This window comes from Oncorhynchus clarkii, chromosome 14, assembly GCF_045791955.1.
Source record: "Oncorhynchus clarkii lewisi isolate Uvic-CL-2024 chromosome 14, UVic_Ocla_1.0, whole genome shotgun sequence".
Classification (NCBI taxonomy): Eukaryota; Metazoa; Chordata; class Actinopteri; order Salmoniformes; family Salmonidae; genus Oncorhynchus; species Oncorhynchus clarkii.
In genome coordinates this window covers 15,105,966-15,127,265 of record NC_092160.1, presented here as the reverse complement: position 1 = coordinate 15,127,265, position 21,300 = coordinate 15,105,966, and the positions used below count along the sequence as shown (strand labels likewise).

The 21,300-nt window shown below is 41.7% G+C and overlaps 1 protein-coding gene across 3 annotated transcripts; it reads left to right on the top strand.

The window, feature by feature from the left end:
* The first annotated feature begins 4,605 nt into the window (after window positions 1–4,605).
* On the top strand, window positions 4,606–17,175 carry LOC139366339 (AP-1 complex-associated regulatory protein-like). 3 transcript variants are annotated; one of them, XR_011626745.1, is made up of 11 exons: window positions 4,606–5,001; window positions 10,040–10,088; window positions 10,196–10,222; window positions 10,379–10,404; window positions 10,519–10,615; window positions 10,931–11,029; window positions 12,213–12,271; window positions 12,389–12,462; window positions 12,673–12,795; window positions 12,996–14,989; window positions 16,811–17,175. XR_011626745.1 is itself a non-coding variant. In XM_071103706.1 (10 exons), exons 1-10 carry the CDS (start codon window positions 4,931–4,933, stop codon window positions 13,289–13,291), a joined length of 921 nt encoding a protein of 306 aa, XP_070959807.1. In that variant the 5' UTR covers window positions 4,610–4,930; the 3' UTR covers window positions 13,292–17,170. The 3 variants fall into 3 exon arrangements, 2 of the variants coding, with proteins under 2 accessions (XP_070959807.1, XP_070959806.1); XM_071103706.1 differs by having other exon boundaries at window positions 4,610–5,001; window positions 12,996–17,170; XM_071103705.1 differs by lacking the exon at window positions 16,811–17,175 and having other exon boundaries at window positions 4,624–5,001; window positions 12,207–12,271; window positions 12,996–15,165.
* Window positions 17,176–21,300: the final 4,125 nt, after the last annotated feature.

Sequence of the window (21,300 nt, the reverse complement as noted above, 5' to 3'; positions counted from 1 at the left end):
CCACTCCAGAATTTCCCATAAGCTTTCAGTTGGGTTGAGATTGGTGACAGATGAACATGGCATATAGTTTACATTGTTTTCATGCTCATCAAATAATTCAGTGACCACTCGTGCCCTGTGGATGGGGGCATTGTCATCCTATGGGGGCATAGCCATGGTAGCCAAAATAATGGCCTGTCCAGCATTTTTATACATAACCCTAAGCATGATGGGTTGTTAATTAACTCAGGAACCACACTTGTGTGGATGCACCTGCTTTCAATATACTTTGTATCACTCATTCACTGAAGTGTTTCCATTATTTTGGCCTGTTACCTGTACCTAAAGATTAATAGTGATGGGAAGAGCTTTATGGGAGAATCTCAACTGCATACTCCTCGCATCCTCTCTCCTTCTCAAAACCCATTCGATTAAAAAGTCAGAGATTCCTCCCCTCTGACCTCCACCAATCAGTGTTAACAAGGAGGTGAGGAAAGAGGACGCAAGTATGCAATTGCGATTCTCCCAATGGCATAATCCTTATGTCCTCTTTCCTTGTCTCCTTCTCAAAACCCATTGGAGGAGGTCAGAGGGGCGGGACCTCTGGCTTTCTCATCCAATGGGTTTGAGAGAGGCGAGGAGAGAGGACGTGAGGAGTATGCAATTGAGATCTTCCCCATTGCTTATGACATGCCTGTCCAATATGGTCTTTCCATCCTTCCTGCCAGATACCTGGTTGTCTACCTTACAGCGAGGCCTACCTGTGAGTGCCTATGAGTCAAAGGAACAATAGCCACAGTCTCCAGGTAAAATCAACTTTTCATGAAGAACCTTGTCACTTTGCTGTCTGGAGCAGGTGTGTGTGTTTATGTTTGTATAGTAGTGCTACGTGCAGTTGAGGTTGAGTAGCGGTAGTGGAACGGTAAGAGGGGACGGGGGGGATAAAGAAGTACCTCTACCTGGCTCATAGTCTGGTGCGTCGCACGCTCCATAGTGTGAAATGGGATTTGCTCCCCGTGAAATAAAGTGTTGCAGTAACTCGGATTATCAGATTTTAATCCACTTGAATTTAAGGGCTCAGCATAGTGTCAAGGGAGCTGCGCCAGTGAGGACATTCCTTTTCTGTCAAACATCAAATCAAATTTTATTTGATGTTAATGAGAGTGTAGCGAAATGCTTGTGCTTCTAGTTCCGACAACGCAGTAATATCCAAAGAGTAATCTAACTTAACAATTTCACAACAATTACCTTATACACACGAGTGTAAATGAATAAGAATATGTACATAAAATAATATATGAATGAGTGATGGTATAGAATGGCATAGGCAAGATGCAGTGGATTGTATAGAGTACACTATATACATATGAGATGAGTGATGTAGGGTATGTAAACATATAAAAGTGGCATTGTTTAAAGTGGCTAGTGATACATTACATCAAGATGGCAAGATGCAGTAGATGGTATAGAGTACAGTATATACATAAGAGATGAGTAATGTAGGGTATGTAAACATTATATGAAGTGGCATTGTTTAAAGTGGCTAGTGATGCATTTATTCCATACATTTTTCCATTATTAAAGTGGCTGGAGTTGAGTCAGTATGTTGGCATAAGCCACTCAATGTTAGTGGTGGCTGTTTAACAGTCTGATGGCCTTGAGATAGAAGCTGTTTTTCAGTCTCTCGGTCCCTGCTTTGATGCACCTGTACTGACCTCACCTTCTGGATAATAGCGGGGTGAACAGGGTTGTTGTCCTTGATGATCTTTTTGGCCTTCCTGTGACATCGGGTGGTGTAGGTGTCCTGGAGGGCAGGTAGTTTGCCCCCGGTGATGCATTGTGCACTACCCTCTGCAGAATCGGATTAATATATATATATACTGTATATTAAGATATATATATATATATATATATATATATATATATATATATATTGTAACCAACATGTAATGGAAAAGGCAGCTAGAGCCCCACAGTGGAGGTGTCATAATACCCAGAAAACCTAGCGGTCAAACAGAGAAATGGTCCCAATCGTTTTTCCACCATTCATTTTTCCCATAGGGGATTTTAGAAACACTTCAAATAAGGCCTGTGTTTCATGTAGGTTTACCCTAGCGTGACGTTTTGATAACCATGTACAGTAAGTCTCTCTCGGACAAGGGACTTATAAATATATTCGGCTCTATTTACTCTCAGATTTGAAAATACTAATTAGCATCAAAGTAGGCATCATGCAAAACGACAAAACCCTGCAAGATCCTGCACGTCATCTCTAGCTGAGACCTTTGCAAACAGATTGTGTCAATTTAAAACTTACATAAGACAGTAAACAGAATTGTCCACCTTAAAGAAATGTAGCCAATTTTGTCATTACTACATTTAGCTAACATTAGATAGTTAATCCAGAGATTCTTACCTTTGCCTTGATTCGGCAGTCTTGTCCAGCTCATGGCATTTGTAGTTATTTTTTATAACCACATTAGCAGCTAATTGGCATTTCATTTGTTGGGGGGGGGTATATACAGGTGAATATATTGTTAATTACCTTGTCCTAGAGAGATTTCCACGGTTATCAAAATGGCATGCCAGGGTAAACCTACACGAAACAGACTTTATTGAGTGTTACTAAAATCCCGTATGGGAAACATTAATGGTGGAAAAACGATTGGAACAATTTCCTTGTTTGACCGCTAGGTTTTATGGGTCAAAGTAGTGGTATGTGGTGGTTGGCAGGGTAATTTTCTTTCTTGTACCCTTTTTGTGTCGCAAAAAAGTGTAATGTATTTACACTCCAGTGCAGTTGGTAGTGGCAATGCAACTTTTTGGTTCTCAACCGCCATTTAAAAATCACACAAGGGCTACCTGAGGGCGTTCACTTCGCTTGAACATTTGCTACATTGCGGAACGTTTTGTACTTACAGAATGACATGTTTCCCCAAAATGTTAATTCAAAACATTTTGATTTTTATTTGCGACTAGGTTTTTGCTAGAAGATTTTATTGACACAAGACTGTTCAATGGAAACACACAGTAGCAGGCAAATGTCTCTTAAATTTCTAAATGTCAACAAAAAATAATTGGACACATTCATGGAAACATAGTTATTGAGTGTTGAAATCCATAGTTTTAGGTAAGAATGACATTCTACGCAACCTGCCAAAATTACGCAGAGGGAGCCATTTGTCAATGGAGCAAACACTTTTATAAAATACATGTGGGCTACTTTAGTGTTGTACAAAATATATGCCTCCAATGTGAAAACAAAAAATAAGTAATAAGCATCCCAAAAGTTGTTGATTTCTTGAAACAAGAGGCTTGTGCAGGCGACTGCTGACTGACTGATCAACATATCACCTTGAGGAGAAATTTAAGTGATTGAGGGAGAAGTATCGGAGGTGGTAGGTGTGGTGATGTTCTTGAGCCCGAGGCTTGCACCGAGGGTCAGGATGAAGATGAGTCTTTGACTGTAGGAGTGAAGTTTTTGGAAAAAGTGGACACTTGCCTTTTGGCTGATCCATTTGTGGTTTCAGGGTGGGTGAAAACAGTTGTGTGCTGTGGAATCAGTGAGGGTAACCAGAAGTGGTCTTGGTATAATTGTTTGTGTTTCTGCTGGTCTGAGGGATAAGGCGCTTCGCATTAAATGAATGGGGGAAAGAAATGTGAATTGTTTTGCTCTCAAGAAAAGGACGCCACTGAAAGGAGTGATTACTGGGGTAGCAGTAAATGTAAAGGTTGACCAACTGAAGCGGAAGATTCCCAGTGTTTCTGATGCTTGTCGTTTGGTGCGACGCAGACAGGGTGGCGAGACTGGTGAAACAGAAGAGTCATTGTCTGTTATTTTGAGTTTTGATGAGTCTGTGGCAACAGTGTGTAGGGGGAGGTTCCTAGGTGTGAGAAGTGTGCAGAAGGGCATGAGACAAAGGAATGTGTAGTATTGGGGAAAGTAGTGGTATGTGTTAATTCTAAGGGTGCCCATGGTGCTGGGGATCAGAAATGTCCTGTGTGAGAGAGGCAGGTTGAGGCTTCCAGGGTTAGAGTAGTGCAGAAGTTGTCATATGCTGAGGCAGTAAAGGAAGTAGAGGAAGATGGGTCAAGGGGGAGGGATCCTGAGAGGAGTGGTGTGACTTGTAGACATGTACCACTACAGAGGGATAGGCCAACAAGTTATATTATGTTTCAGTAAGATTATATGTTTAGCATTTCTAGCAGTGGTTATCAACTGTACTTCAGGGATGGAACGTAAGTCTTGGAACATTGAGGTTGTGGTGGCAGTTGCAGAGGTATTTGGGTGTGCGAGAGAGTTTCAGGGTGTGTTAAGTCTTGGTGTCCCATCCTTTCAGGTTGTTGGCCTGAGGAAGGACTAAAAATAGTGGAGTACGGTGGTGTTATTTTTTATTAATATTTTTTTTTGTGAGTGTTGTGTTAGATGGTAGGGTATTTGTTTATTTATGTTTTCAAGCAAAGTATAAGGGAGTTGTACTCCAGTCTAGTAGGTTGGGGTAATGCAACATGTTTTGGATGTCAACCGCCGTTAAACCTCATCGAAGAAGTGAACTGTTGCATGCCCACGTCGTTTGAGCCAGATGAGTCTCCGTAGCTAAGTAAACATGAGTCACGTGCGAGGAAGAGGAAATATTGAATGAGAATTCTGAAAGCCACAGCTGTCGCAATCTAGCCACATTTTTTTCCTGATGAATATTGATGTTGCAACAAGCGTCTGTACATATAAATATACAATGCGTCTTTAAAGTCCATACTTTGATCGCTCATTAGCTGTCATGTCACCCTGTAATTGTATGAGCTAGCTACTAGCTAATACCTGTGCCTAACGGCGACGGGTCGAAGAGCGTACACCTGTGCTAGCTATCCATCCATTAATTTGTGAAAATATCTAGTACGCCAGTAGCTTGTTAGCACCCAACCCAAGGAAGGTATATCTTGATAGAATGCGATGGGAAACTGTTGGGCTTATTGTTCTGGAATCTTCAGAAGAGAAGCAAACATTATACAACGAGGAGGCGGGTAAGTGATACGCCCTTTAAACCAACGTTGTCTAGCAAAGGTTAGCTAGGTACAAGTATACTGTATTACAGTATCAGCGTAAAAAAGATCCACGATGTCAAGACTTGTGCCGTGTTCAAAACAACTGGGAACTCGGAAATCTCCGAGTTTAGAATGGTGTTAAAAACAACTCTGGAATTCCAATTTGGGAACTGACTTCACGACCTAAAGATCACTGACGTTATGATTTCACCTCGTATTCTCAGTTGTTTTGAAAGCGAAATTATAGCTACGAACCAGAGTCGCATGTCATATAACGTTACCTTTCCCTACGAACTAGATAGGTTTTCCCGCAGCAAGCTGAAGCGTTCCTCACACCACCCCTTCATGTGGGTTTTTCCATACACTGACACACGGCTTTGTAAATGCATGGTGCATTTTATCCTGTATTCAATTACAATTGACTAATATGGAAAAATATTTTGTTGACACTCATTGCATCCAGCTTCCTTAAAGGAAAACCACATTTCTGAGTAGGTTATAAACTGCTGGCTTGATGTTATTGATATCAGTTAGGCCTATAACGTTACAGTTGTGATGCCAGGCTGTATCTGAGCAATTCCATGGTAAGAATTATGCTGAGACTCAGATTTTTCCCATTAAAATGTATGCCAAACAAAAACCAATGATTGCAAAGCTAAACAAACTATGCAACTCTATGCACAAGGACAACTTAACAATTTCCACTGAACATTTGACAAAAACACATTTATTTGAACAATGCAGATGCAAAGTTTGGTAACAGCATGACTGCACCAACCACCATTCTGTGTCATTCCAGCAAGCCATGACACCCACCATCTAAGATTGTAAAGAAATTGTTTCTGTAGGTAAGAAACCGATATTAGCATTCCTGAAACATTATTTTGTTGAAGTAGAATTTGGTCATTGAGAAATTAAGCTAATTGATTGTGCCCAAATTTGATCTTTTTTTTATTGATAGGGTTCACAAAATATTCAACACATAGTACCCAACATCCAATTTGGACTAAACTATACTTAGCTTGAAAAGAAAGAAAGAAATAAACAAATACCCTAACAAAAAAATGTATACAAAAATAACACCACCCTACTCCACTATTTAAATACACTGCTCAAAAAAATAAAGGGAACACTAAAATAACACATCCTAGATCTGAATGAATGAAATATTCTTATTAAATACTTTTTTCTTTACATAGTTGAATGTGCTGACAACAGAATCACACAAATGATCAATGGAAATCAAATGTATCAACCCATGGAGGTCTGGATTTGGAGTCACACTCAAAATTAAAGTGGAAAACCACACTACAGGCTGATCCAACTTTGATGTAATGTCCTTTAAAACAAGTCAAAATGAGGCTCAGCAGTGTGTGTGGCCTCCACGTGCCTGTATGACCTCCCGACAAAGCCTGGGAATGCTCCTGATGAGGTGGCGGATGGTCTCCTGAAGGATCTCCTCCCAGACCTGGACTAAAGCATCCGCCAACTCCTGGACAGTCTGTGGTGCAATGTGGCATTGGTGGATGGAGCAAGACATTATGTCCCAGATGTGCTCAATTGGATTCAGGTCTGGGGAACGGGCGGGCCAGTCCATAGCATCAATGCCTTCCTCTTGCAGGAACTGCTGACACACTCCAGCCACATGAGGTCTGGCATTGTCTTGCATTAGGAGGAACCCAGGGCCAACCGCACCAGCATATGGTCTCACAAGAGGTCTGAGGATCTCATCTCGGTACCTAATGGCAGTCAGGCTACCTCTGGCGAGCACATGGAGGGCTGTGCAGCCCCCCAAAGAAATGCCACACCATGACTGACCCACTGCCAAACCGGTCATGCTGGAGGATGTTGCAGGCAGCAGAACGTTCTCCATGGCGTCTCCAGACTGTCAAGTCTGTCACATGTGCTCAGTGTGAACCTGCTTTCATCTGTGAAGAGCACAGGGTGCCAGTGGCGAATTTGCCAATCTTGGTGTTCTCTGGCAAATGCGAAACGTCCTGCACGGTGTTGGGCTGTAAGCACAACCCCCACCTGTGGATGTTGGGCCCTCATACCACCCTTATGGAGTCTGTTTCTGACCGTTTGAGCAGACACATGCACATTTGTGGCCTGCTGGAGGTCATTTTGCAGGGCTCTGGCAGTGCTCCTCCTGCTCCTCCTTGCACAAAGGCGGAGGTAGCGGTCATGCTGCTGGGTTGTTGCCCTCCTACGGCCTCCTCCACGTCTCCTGATGTACTGGCCTGTCTCCTGGTAGCGCCTCCATGCTCTGGACACTACGCTGACAGACACAGCAAACCTTCTTGCCACAGCTCGCATTGATGTGCCATCCTGGATGAGCTGCACTACCTGAGCCACTTGTGTGGGTTGTAGACTCCGTCTCATGCTACCACTAGAGTGAAAGCACCGCCAACATTCAAAAGTGACCAAAACATCAGCCAGGAAGCATAGGAACTGAGAAGTGGTCTGTGGTCACCACTTGCAGAACCACTCCTTTATTGGGGGTGTCTTGCTAATTGCCTATAATTTCCACCTGTTGTCTATTCCATTTGCACAACAGCATGTGAAATTTATTGTCAATCAGTGTTGCTTCCTAAGTGAACAGTTTGATTTCACAGAAGTGTGATTGACTTGGAGTTACATTGTGTTGTTTAAGTGTCCCCTTTATTTTTTTGAGCAGTGTACATTTAGTCCAACCTCAGGCCAACAACCTGAAAGGATGGGACATCACCACAACACACTCTGTAACTCTTCTGATGTAAAGTCTCGCACACCCAAATACTGTACCTCTGCAGCTGCCACCACAACCTCAATTCTCTGCGACTTACGTTCCATCCCTGCGGTACATTTGATAACCATTGCTATGAATGCTAAAAATTAAATCTTACTGAAACATAATATCACATAACATAATATCCTTCCCCCTTGACCCATCTTCCTCTACTTTCTTCAGTGCCTCAGCATATGACAACTTCTGCACTACTCTAACCCTGGAAACCTCAACCTGCCTCTCTCACACGGGACATTTCTGATCCCCAGCACCATGGGCACCCACACATACCACTACTTTCCCTAATGCTACACATTCCTTTGTCTCATGCTCTTCTGCACACTTCTCACACCTAGGAACCTCCCCCTACACACTGTTGCCACAGACTCATCAAAACTCAAAAGAACAGACCATCACTCTTCTGTTTCACCACTCACACCACCTTGTCTGCGTTGCACCAAACGACGAGCGTCACAAACACCGGGAATCTTCCACTTGGGCAAAGAATCATTGGTCAACCTTTACATTTACTGCTACCCCAGTTATCACTCCTTTCAATGGCGCCCTTTTCTTGAGTGCAAAACAATTCACATTTCTTGCCCTATTCGTTTAACGTGGAGCGCCTTCTCCCTCTGACCAGCAGAAACACAAAGAATTATACCAAGACCACTTCTGGTTACCCTCACTGATTCCACAGCACCCAACTCTGTTTTCACCCACGGGATGGGCCGCAAAGCCGCGCACAGAAGACAGACCCGGGGGGGAGGGGGGGCGCGCGCCACACTTGGTAGCACAGATAATGGCGCTGACTAGGGAAATGTTTCCCGCTGTTCTTAGTTCCAGGCTGCACGGTCAAACTAGAACAGATGAACTAATCTTTAACTAGATGCCACTGTTCCGGCTTGTGCCAACACCCATTTATCCATTTAGCTGGTCTCATTTCTTTTCAACTTTATGTAGAAAACGAATAGCTTTTGCTCATGATGAAAATAAATTGTGTGGCCAAGCCAGTCCTCGATGAAAGCATTTGTTTGTCCTCCTCTCAGCAACCTAATGCTTCAACCCAACTCTCCTTGAATAGTCTAACAAATGGCATCTCTCTGAGAGGGCTATCCCCATCATGCAATTCTGACATTTAGACATCCTACAAGCCCACAACTTTGATGGAGAAATTGGTTAGTGACTAAAATGTTGTGACAACCCTAATAAAATAATACAATTATAAACCATTCATGGCAGTCTTTTTTTTTTCAATAACATGTGATGTGACATTTACCATTAAACACAGCCCAACCCAATACCATTACAAAACACTATGCAATGTGTGTTTGGGCCTTTTAACATTGAAGACCATTAGAGACCATAACATTGAAACCATTATTACTGCTGTATCCTAATGGTTTGCTTGTTCGCCAGTAATGGTCTAACTAATCCAGACCTTAATGGAAATAAACCACACGTTTCCTAGACACCAATTAAGCCTAAGAGAAGGACAAACTGAATTGCTTTCCTGGGAGACTGGCTTGAATTGTGAGGATGACCACATTTTTTTTTTCATCATGAGCAAAAGTTTTTGGTTTTCTACCCAAAGTTGCCAAGCAACAGATGTGATCCATTTAATCAACACAAGAGACCAGCAAAAAATGATTAAAGGGTGTGGTGACAGTAGCTGTAATAGCGGCATCTAGTGGGCGAAACGTGGTACTTTAACAATGCATGGTAAATAATGCAAGCGACTTCAATGGCTAATTTCTCTGAACATGGAAAAAGAAATCAGATTCACAAGGAATAAATTACATAGGATGAAGATGCAATACTCCAAGCAGCTGCTCCATACTACTTGTACTTGTCAGACAGAATGGATACTGTATACTGGTTGTCCGGGGTGGGATTGTGGGTAGCTTTGATAATTATATTGGATTCCTCGTGTCTTAGTCATTGTTAGGTAGAATTATGGTCCAGATCGGATGTAAAGGTACTGTATTTATTGAAGATTATATTAGTCCTATTAATTCAAATGGCCAATTTGCATGCAAACAAATGGCTTCATATCTCAGCTCAAATTATAATTCAACATATTAATGTTTCCGGAATGCTAAGAAACATAAGATAACTACAGAAACTATTTTATAACAATCTGAGTCTCATCATCAATTGCCCGTCTCTTCTGTTGAAAGATCTAGCTATGAATGACAGTGACCGAAAGCATCCAAAATGGATGTCAATGTTGTCAAATTTCTGTCCATACAGGTCCAAATACTTTAGAAGCAGTACAACTGGGGAACATTACACAATAGAGGTATGATACTTACATTTTTCTGGAAGTAGGCCTATGTCATGTTTCATCATGCATCACTTGGTTGGAAAAACATGATGTACTTACAGTGCAATTCTCTCTCCCCACAGTTTGAAAACCTTGTTGAGAGTGATGAGGTAAGTGTGTGAACATGTAGAGCATATTTGTTAGATTGAAACAATCCGAAAGTGTGCCATTGGCTGACGATACACAGAAGACACGATGATTGTGGGCCTGTTCTGGATGATTCTTTGCCCACTTTTAGTATTTAAGTTGTCTTATTTTAATTTCAGGCAGAGAGCCCACAAAGCTGTCCCAGGTACGTTTTTGAAACTTTTTGGGGGGACAGACGAATGCATATCAGAAGAATAATGTTAATCAGGGCTTTAACCAAGATGAGCTTGAGGTAATGTTTGTTTAATTTTGATACCAGGCCTATCAGTGAAGATGAGATCATCCACCTCAAAGAGCACCGGTATACTGCAATTTCGGATCAGCAGAACTTGATAGACGATAAGTTGCAAGCAGAGGTAGGCTTACACAAGAACAGTGCCTCTGAAAGGGCTGGAGAAATCATAGTACCTCTTTTTTTTTTTTTTTTTGCTTAAAGATAATGGAAGGTTCAATTCAAAGGTCATTACACTTCCTCGTTTATGAACTTTGTACTGCCTTTCATGTAGCAAGATACAGTATCTAAGATAAGTTTATGCTTAGCCTACGTGCTCACAGCAGTCTTATATTTTAATTTTGGTTGATTTATTTTTTTTTATTTGCTTTTCAGAATTGTTTTGCAATTTTGGTTTTCTGTTCTCAACTTTGTTCTTTGTTTTGTCATTTCTGCTCAGTTATTAGCACAAGAGGAGAAGTTAAGGCTAGAAGAGGAGGCTAGAAATGCTGCCCAGCGTGAGGCTGCCAGGCTGGCACGCGAGCGAAAGCTAAAGGAGGTGAGGCGGCCATTATTGAGTGCGCCTGTCGTCCCTTCACTACCTTGTTCCACCTCACCCACCTTTTCCTTGGCTCTACCCCTGCTTCTTTCGATTAGTGTTGCACACTACACCAAAACGTCTGTACTTTTTCCATAATACAACATATCAAAAAGTTTGGGACTAGAATTGTTTGATTGGTCGTTCTATGTGTCTCATGTTTGGAGATCAACTAAATGTATTGCATTTATTAAATTATTTAATTAGCTAAAGTTTAACATAAGACCTGAACAGAACTCATCAGTGATTTGTATTCTCTGCCACTTTCTGAAGAGGCAATAAGAATGCCCGTCTGTGTGTGGTAGCCAATAGTGAAACTAATAATGAGCATCTTTGTTTAGATGGAAAGGCTTTCCCAAAAACCTTTCTAAATTAAAGGTTTATGCCTACCTGGCAGAATCATGATTATTGGCATCAATCTAGTGGCCGCTTGTTATACAAACTCTATCACGTGAGCTACAGAAAAACCGCTAACCAAACAACCATACCAACTGCATGAGCACTTCAATTAAAGGGTAACTACATTCAAATCTAAACCTCTTAGAATTTTCCCAGACCTCAAAACTGGTCGCCTAATGTGATTTAAGCATTGTTATGGACTTAGAAAAACAAAATTGGATGTTCGTGGTACTAAACCTGGTATCGGGATAGAAGCCATAATTCTGGTACTGTGAAAACACTAGTCTTTATTACCACTTCAAGTACATAATATCACAAATTGACAAAGGATTGACCACCAATCTAAAGAACTGTAGTCGATGGTATGTCTCTCAATATGAATTTGTAAATCGTACCCCCAGGCAAGTGTCCTTTGAATTAGTGATTTGCCTCAGTTAATTCACACAAAAAAGGGAAAGGCATTTGTCTACACTCCATTTCTTAACCTCAAATTAGTCTATGCATCCATTAATTTCAATTTTTTGATATTTGGGTTGTTTCTCAAAGCTGTGCGTTTTTATTGTTCATTCCACAGTTTTTCCCTTGGTTAATTCCATTTTTTTCATCTGTGTTTGCCTATCTGTCACCTTAATTTGAACAAAGACGGTAATGTCAGCATGTAACTAACAAATCTTCTAGTGATCATTATTTACATTTACATTTTTGAAGTGTTTTTCTGAGGTATAATTATTTTTCAAAGCAACAGCTTGCACAACGGAAAAAAAGCAAGGCAGAAGTCCAAGGTGGCGCAGCCCATCCAAGAAAGTGAGTATATAAACCAAGTAAAAATGGCTCCCTCAAGGTCCATGTGTGTCAGTGATGATATGACCATGAAATTGAGTTGTTGACTGTTTCTCCTCCACTGGTTGGACTCTGTTCTAGGCATGGCTCAGGTGAAGACTTTGATGTCTACCTACAGCATGTGAAAGTCATGTCAGAAGCCTTCAGGAGCAGCAGTGAGTCTGCTATTTCAGCACAACCATTTTCTGTAGCCTATATATTATATTCCGTGTTTGAAACGGTTCCTCTCAAATTGTGCATACCAACATTCTATTTTAAGATAAAACACTTTCGGTATCCCTGAAAGTTAATGGTCATGCCGCCATTGAGACTTCTTGCTCTTTGAAACCACCTGTGATTTGATAAGGCAGTGTTTGTGTAATCAGGGCTGTCCTCTGAGACTAATGTGATCACTCCCAACACGGAGAGCAGCTGGGACTTCAACAGCAAGACCCGCTCCACCAACGATGACGGAACCTCACTGGACCTGGAGTGGGAGGACGAGGAAGGTGGGGGCTTGTATAATTACTTATTGTCTTTTTAGTGTCCCCTTGGCTGTTTTGTCACATGTCAAAAAATACATTCCCTGAACATACTGTGCAGTTTCATTGAACAACAACAGTAATTGTTGAATTCAACCCTCTCAAAATCACCAGTTGAATGGCCATGCGATGTTTAACTAGATGTATCAAATTGTCCTTGTCTTCAGGGATGAACCAGGTGGTCCCAGCGTGGGAGAGGTCTAAAACCGAGGAGGACATACTCCGAGCGGCACTCCGGCCGGGCAAGAAGCAGACGACCAGCGGTACGGCCTCCGCCTCTGAGGACTCCAACGCCCTGGAGTGGGAGAACGACTTTGTAAGCGCTCACGGCGAGGATTATGCTGAGGAGAATGCAGAGGACTCTGAATATGAGTGCTTTGTCAACCCCGTCATGGATATGCACACCCCATCTGAGGAAACCCCACCGGTAGAGATAACTGCACCGGAGACTGAGAAGAGATAGTCCCCATCGCCTGGGGATCCAGAGTCAAATCCTAATGTTAGACCACATTGTGAATGTTTGATTATACACCTCATCAACTTCAAATGTGTTTGTTTGTCCTCATTGGCTGGTGGACCAGTTTTTATTTGACAATCTTCTCTTGTGTTAATTAAGCCTTAGTTGGCAAAGTTTTCATGTCATCCAGTGCATTATTGAATCAAGTGCAATTTCCAGATCTAGTTTGGTGTGATAGTGATTGGGTTTTTATTTGTGAGAGGGCTATAGTGTTTTCACAGTTAGAATGAACTCAAAACAACATAGGGACACATAAAATAAAAGCAACAACAACCTTCAATCAGTGCCTGAATCACCAGGAAATAAAACTTTCATAAATTGTTAACCAGGTCATAGGACAGTTAGCTGATGAGGATTTTGTCCGTTACCAAGTTAATATTTTAATCAGTGTTTCTCCAGGGATCATAGCTTGCCAGTTGTCTGGTATGGAACATGTAGAGAACCCCTAATGGAGTGGAGTATATCATGTAGCAACTTGTTTGTACACTCAATGTGTTTTTAATCCAAAAAATGCAAGTGCTAAGATTTGCGATTTTGTTTATCTTCTCAGTTCCAATTAACCAGTGACTCACCATGGACACACAGTACTACATTTAGTTATTTGTTAGTTTGAAACAAAATGTGTTTGTCAGTCAAATGCTGCTCAAGTTTTGGACAGGTTTGTGTGTCCAACATTTTTATTTGTATTATATACAGTGAAGGTTGGCTACATCACGTTTGTAGAATTCCTTAGTCCTCTATGTACACATTTAAATCTTACATCGTCAGACTTTTCTATTCTTTTTAACGTTTAGGATTGATTTGTCATGGTGAGCAGCTCAAATTGTTTATTTTACGCTCAAAAGACCAGCCGATTACAAGAGAACATGGATAAACGAACATCTGTCTCCAGCACTGCTCCTTCCAATGGCACTGCCAATAGCGTACAACTTGGGCTCCAACTCTTCAATCTCACCTTTATTTCTGATTTAGCACAATCAGACATTTTTCAAGACCTTTTAAGAATGTCACCCTGATCACTGGAAGTGGACATGGTTGCATTTGATTGAAATGGTTGATGTGAAGACAGGAATAACGAGGAACTGTTTGGAGACTACAGTATGCTCTAGGAGGTTTCTAGAAATGGACCAATACGTGTATATATCATTTCTTTGTGTGCACTAGTAAATTCGTTTTTGTCTTCCCTCACTGCAAAAGGGGACCTTCTCACTACACCCTTATAATGTGGAGATGATGTGCCTACTTTGGAAGCTTTTGCTTTATTGTACAGAATACTGTCTCACCTTGATTTTGCAATTGTTGTGACGTTTGTGACAACAGCGATTGTCCCCCGTAGTGCAGCCCTACTGTACCTGGGGAATCCAAAGCGCCACCATTTAGGTTGTTTCACCCCATTGAGAGAGAATTTAACTTTCCTTTGTTTGTACTGCCTGTAGCTTTACCATCCTAGAAACACAAGCCATTTGATTTTAGCAATTAAAGTGTCATCATAATTGGGGTGAAGAATTACCACAGCTGCACCATTGGCCCAACTCCAAATCGGACCTCCTATTTGTCTGGCATCAAACTCAATGCACAATATTTTGTCCACAGAAAGTGTTCAGACTGTAATAATTGGAGGGATTGTAATTGCAGCTTATCTATGCACTGTTTGATTTACGTGAACTGGTGGGTCCAATCAATGATTGGTTTATAGTATGTGTTTGTAGTGTTTTCTAAGGATACTGTCCTTTTTTTTAACGTAAGTTAGCATGGTGATAAGGGTTGGACACCGTACATTATGGGTGCAATCACAAGGATGGATTAAACTGCCGTGTGCTTATTTCATATCATTCCACTCTTTAGAAGTACAGTGCCTTGCGAAAGTATTTGGCCCCCTTGAACTTTGCGACCTTTTGCCACATTTCAGGCTTCAAACATAAAGATATAAAACTGTATTTTTTTGTGAAGAATCAACAACAAGTGGGACACAATCATGAAGTGGAACGACATTTATTGGATATTTAAAACTTTTTTTAACAAATCAAAAACTGAAAAATTGGGCGTGCAAAATTATTCAGCCCCCTTAAGTTAATACTTTGTAGCGCCACCTTTTGCTGCGATTACAGCTGTAAGTCGCTTGGGGTATGTCTATCAGTTTTGCACATCGAGAGACTGAAATTTTTTCCCATTCCTCCTTGCAAAACAACTCGAGCTCAGTGAGGTTGGATGGAGAGCAGTTGTGAACAGCAGTTTTCAGTTCTTTCCACAGATTCTCGATTGGATTCAGGTCTGGACTTTGACTTGGCCATTCTAACACCTGGATATGTTTATTTTTTAACCATTCCATTGTAGATTTTGCTTTATGTTTTGGATCATTGTCTTGTTGGAAGACAAATCTCCGTCCCAGTCTCAGGCCTTTTGCAGACTCCATCAGGTTTTCTTCCAGAATGGTCCTGTATTTGGCTCCATCCATCTTCCCATCAATTTTAACCATCTTCCCTGTCCCTGCTGAAGAAAAGCAGGCCCAAACCATGATGCTGCCACCACCATGTTTGACAGTGGGGATGGTGTGTTCAGCTGTGTTGCTTTTACGCCAAACATAACGTTTTGCATTGTTGCCAAAAAGTTCAATTTTGGTTTCATCTGACCAGAGCACCTTCTTCCACATATTTGGTGTGTCTCCCAGGTGGCTTGTGGCAAACTTTAAACGACACTTTTTATGGATATCTTTAAGAAATGGCTTTCTTCTTGCCACTCTTCCATAAAGGCCAGATTTATGCAATATACGACTGATTGTTGTCCTATGGACAGAGTCTCCCACCTCAGCTGTAGATCTCTGCAGTTCATCCAGAGTGATCATGGGCCTCTTGGCTGCATCTCTGATCAGTCTTCTCCTTGTATGAGCTGAAAGTTTAGAGGGACGGCCAGGTCTTGGTAGATTTGCAGTGGTCTGATACTCCTTCCATTTCAATATTATCGCTTGCACAGTGCTCCTTGGGATGTTTAAAGCTTGGGAAATCTTTTTGTATCCAAATCCGGCTTTAAACTTCTTCACAACAGTATCTCGGACCTGCCTGGTGTGTTCTTTGTTCTTCATTATGCTCTCTGCGCTTTTAACGGACCTCTGAGACTATCACAGTGCAGGTGCATTTATACGGAGACTTGATTACACACAGGTGGATTGTATTTATCATCATTAGTCATTTAGGTCAACATTGGATCATTTAGAGATCCTCACTGAACTTCTGGAGAGAGTTTGCTGCACTGAAAGTAAAGGGGCTGAATAATTTTGCACGCCCAATTTTTCAGTTTTTGATTTGTTAAAAAAGTTAGAAATATCCAATAAATGTCGTTCCACTTCATGATTGTGTCCCACTTGTTGTTGATTCTTCACAAAAAAAATACAGTTTTATATCTTTATGTTTGAAGCCTGAAATGTGGCAAAAGGTCGCAAAGTTCAAGGGGGCCGAATACTTTCGCAAGGCACTGTTTATTTGTTACTGAGAATAATGTAAAGGGATTTCGGAAGTGAACCAGTTTTATTTGGCTACTTTTGAGTCATAGCACATATTATGACAATTTACCCTTTTCAATTAACCTGCTGATAAAGGACCTGCATCCTAATTTGAGATCCAAGCATGTTTTACACAGATTGGACACACAACTCTCATTGATATCAATGTTTTTGTTTCATTGTTCACAGGTTAGGATTACACCCATAGTCATGAGCCTTTAATTATTTGAATACTATTGCAAACAGGATGTATCAACACCTGTGCCATTCTGTCAATACCGTATGACATTTTCTGTTCAATTTGACTGCAACTAAAATAAATCCTACAAACAATCTGTGAGAATTTGGAAAAATGCACAATGCTGTATAAACAGTGTAGTTTTAGTGTATTGTATAATTATTTTTATTTACATGTTTGTCTTTTACCAAACTATCTAAATATCAATTTCTGATGCAATGTAATACAGAACACCAAAAAAAGTATGGGTGGTGAAATATCCAGCAGGTGGCAGTATTGCTACATGCATTCTTTGAGATTAAGTACAAGTATATATATAGTAAGTAACCTGAATTACAGTTTCTGATTGAAAGACAACTGTAGTCCATGGAACAACAACATCCCAGTTACTCACTCTACTAAATGTCCCAAGTGGCTAGAAGGAAGCTATTACTTATTGCTGTTTGGCAACCAGGTACTGTACATTTCAGACAAAATACTGTACCCCAGCAAATCTTGTAGCTAGATGGAATTTTGAGCACTATCTTCCAGTCAGAACATTATGAGATAAAATGGTGTGTGTTTTACCCAGTGTGTTAAGGGAACACCTTTCCTCGGACAAAATGCTGTTTCCTAACCTCCACCATGGAAGTGTGAAGGTGAGGAAAATCAAGACAAACGACAGACTAGAGACAATCAAAGCCTTGCACCTGAAAACCTAGTTTCCCTCAAAGGATTGTGGGAGTTGGCAGGAGATAAATGAAAGGAGAGAACAGCTCAGACAATAAGAGCTCTGCTTTACTGAATTACTTTGAAAGCTTCCTTTTCCTGGATAACAAAAGTACTGTACTGTTACAGTAAATGCTTTCCCTTCTTGAACTGTTAATGATCATTACTTTGAGAGATTGTTCTTTATTTTAAATGTCATCTAAAAATAGCAATACAGTTTCTAGTAGAACATTTTCTTTCTGGCCAACAGCAGATGTGACTCTTATTGTAAAGTCACGTATTGAGTCCATACAGCAATAGCAGTTTTTTTCTTACTCTTTCAATTTTTTTGTGACCCTTCAAGGTGCCGCATATGGGACAAAAATGGCATACACCTTTTGATTGTTACCCATGTTACACTATTTGGAGCCTTTTTTAAATCAATACAAAAGTTGAAGACTATCATTCCTGAAATGTCATAGGTGACGTAAAAACGTCTTAGGGATAGCCTCCTTTTTTCCAATTTTCGTCTCAATGACATACCCAAATCTAACTGCCTGTAGCTCAGGCCCTGAAGCAAGGATATGCATATTTCCTGGGACCATTTGAAAGAAAACACTTTGTTTGTGGAAATGTGAATTGAATTTAGGAGAATATAGATCTGGTAGAAGAAAATACAAAGAAAAAACTATAGTTTTTTTCTATCACCATCTTTAAAGTGCAAGAGAAAGGTCACAGTTCAAGGCATCACTCTGGTTGTAATTCCGATAGTGTCCACAAGACGGCAATAGTATATGTGCAAAGTTTCCGATGGATAACTTGAAGTATGAGTGAACTACAAGACTTTTAGTGTGAAGTCCCCAGGTACATTTGTGCAAATCGTGGGAGACATTCGCATTCACATTACATTTTTCTGTAAGAATATCGTCAAATCTGTATAATTGGACTTTGATTTAGCTTTCCAAGTATTAGTAGCCATATTATAAGTTCAACATTTGCAAAACAACCAGTTTTCATAACTGAATATCCTTAAAAATGTTGTCCAAAATGTAAAGGCATGCTGTCATACAAGGTTAGTTTTACGACATATACATGGTTTCCGGATATTCCCGTAAAGACTCTAAGCTGTAATCGCTGCCAAAGGTGATTCTAACATGTACTGAATTTACTCAGGGGTGTGAAAACTTATGTAAATTAGATATTTCTGTATTTCATTTTCAATAAATATGCTGGTTATGTTAGTTATGATGCTACAAGCTTGGCACACCTGTATTTGGGGAGTTTCTCCCATTCTTTCTCTGCAGATCTTCTCAAGCTCTGTCAGGTTGGATGGGGAGCGTCACTGCACAGCTATTTTCAGGTCTCTCCAGAGATGTTTGAACGGGTTCAAGTCTGGGCTCTGGCTGGGCCACTCAAGGACATTCAGAGACTTTTCCTGAAGCCACTCCTGCGTTTTCTTGGCTGTGTGCTTAGGGTCGCTGTCCTGTTGGAAGGTGAACCTTCGCCCCAGTCTGAGGTCCTGAGCGCTCTGGAGCAGGTTCTCTGTACTTTGCGCCGTTCGTCTTTCTCTCGATATGGACTAGTCTCCCAGTCCCTGCTGCTGAAAAACGTCCTCCAGACGTGATGCTTGGCATTCAGGCCAAAGAGTTATATCTTGGTTTCATTAGACCAGAGAATCTTGTTTCTCATGGTCTGAAAGTCTTTAGATGCCTTTTGGCAAACTCCAGGCGGGCTGTCATGTGGCTTTTACTGAGGAGTGGCTTCCGTCTGTCCGTCCTACCATAAAGGCCGTACTGGTGGAGTGCTGCAGAGATGGTTGTCCTTCTGGAAGGTTTTCCCATCTCCATAGAGGAACTCTGGAGCTCTTGGCAATTTATTGCATGGAATAGTCTTCAATTCTCAGAACAAGAATAGACTAACGAGTTTCAGAAGACATGTCTTTGTTTCTGGCCATTTTAAGCCTGTAATTGAACCCCAAAATGCTGATGCTACAGATACTCAACTAGTCTAATGAAGGCCAGTTTTATTGCTTCTTTAATCAGAACAACAGTTTTCAGCTGTGCTAACATAATTGCAAAAGTGTTTTCTAATGATCAATTAGCCTTTTAAAATTATAAACTTGGATTAGCTAAAACAACATGCCTTTGGAACTCAGGAGTGATGGTTGTTGATAATGGGCCTCTATGCCTATGTAGATATTCCATAAAAAAACCATCTGTTTACAGCTACAACAGTCATTTACAACATTAACAATGTCTACACTGTATTTCTGATCAATTTGATGTTATGTTAATGGACAAAAAATGTTGCTTTACTTTGAAAGTTAAAGTGATTTCTAAGTGACCCATGTTTTTATTTAACTTGGCAAGTCGGTTAAGAATACATTCTTATTTACAATGACGGCTTAGGAACAGTGGGAACTGCTTTGTTCAGGACGACAGATTATTATCTTGTCAGCTCAGGGATTCGATCTAGCAACCTTTTGGTTATTGGCCCAACGCTCTAACCACTAGGCTACCTGCCACATTAAAAGATTTGTGTTCTGTTGGCAGTCCCCCCGGCTTCTGAAGCAAAGGCTTTGCCTTCATACTCACACACCCCTCAAAGCCCCTCCCACCCATCACACATGTCACACCCTGTCACACTCTGTCACACCCCTCACACCCTGTCACACCCCACACACCCTGTCACACCCCACACACCCTGTTACACCCCTCACACCCTGTCACACCCATCAAACCCCACCACACTCCACCATACTCCTCATACCCTGTTACACCCCTCACACCCTGTCACACCCATCAAACCCCACCACACTCCACCATACTCCTCATACCCTGTTACACCCCTCAGATCCTGTCACACCCATCAAACCCCACCACACTCCACCATACTCCTCATACCCTGTTACACCGATCAAACCCCACCACACTCCACCATACTCCTCATACCCTGTTACACCCCTCAGATCCTGTCACACCCCGTCACACCCCTTCATACCCATCACATCCCTCACACCCATCAGATCCGTCACACCCGTCACATCCTCACACCCATCACATCCCTCACACCCATCAGATCCGTCACACCCGTCACATCCTCACACCCCCTCACACCCATCACATCCCTCACACTCATCAGATCCCTCACACCCGTCACATCCTCACACCCCCTCACACCCATCACATCCCTCACACCCATCAGATCCGTCACACCCGTCACATCCTCACACCCATCACATCCCTCACACTCATCAGATCCCTCACACCCGTCACATCCTCACACCCTGGCACACACCCCTCACACCCGTCACATCCTCACACCCTGGCACACACCCCTCACACCCGTCACATCCTCACACCCTGGCACACACCCCTCACACCCGTCACATCCTCACACCCTGGCACACACCCCTCACACCCGTCACATCCTCACACCCTGGCACACACCCCTCACACCCGTCACATCCTCACACCCTGGCACACACCCCTCACACCCGTCACATCCTCACACCCTGGCACACACCCCTCACAC

Bases quoted from the DNA above. Each gene is read 5' to 3' on its own strand.
- LOC139366339 (XM_071103705.1), top strand. From the start codon at position 4,931: ATGGGAAACTGTTGGGCTTATTGTTCTGGAATCTTCAGAAGAGAAGCA. The intron at 10,405-10,518 runs GTACGTTTTTGA...TTTTGATACCAG, and splicing joins AGCCCACAAAGCTGTCCCAG to GCCTATCAGTGAAGATGAGA. The intron at 11,030-12,206 runs GTGAGGCGGCCA...TATTTTTCAAAG, and splicing joins GCGAGCGAAAGCTAAAGGAG to CAACAGCTTGCACAACGGAA.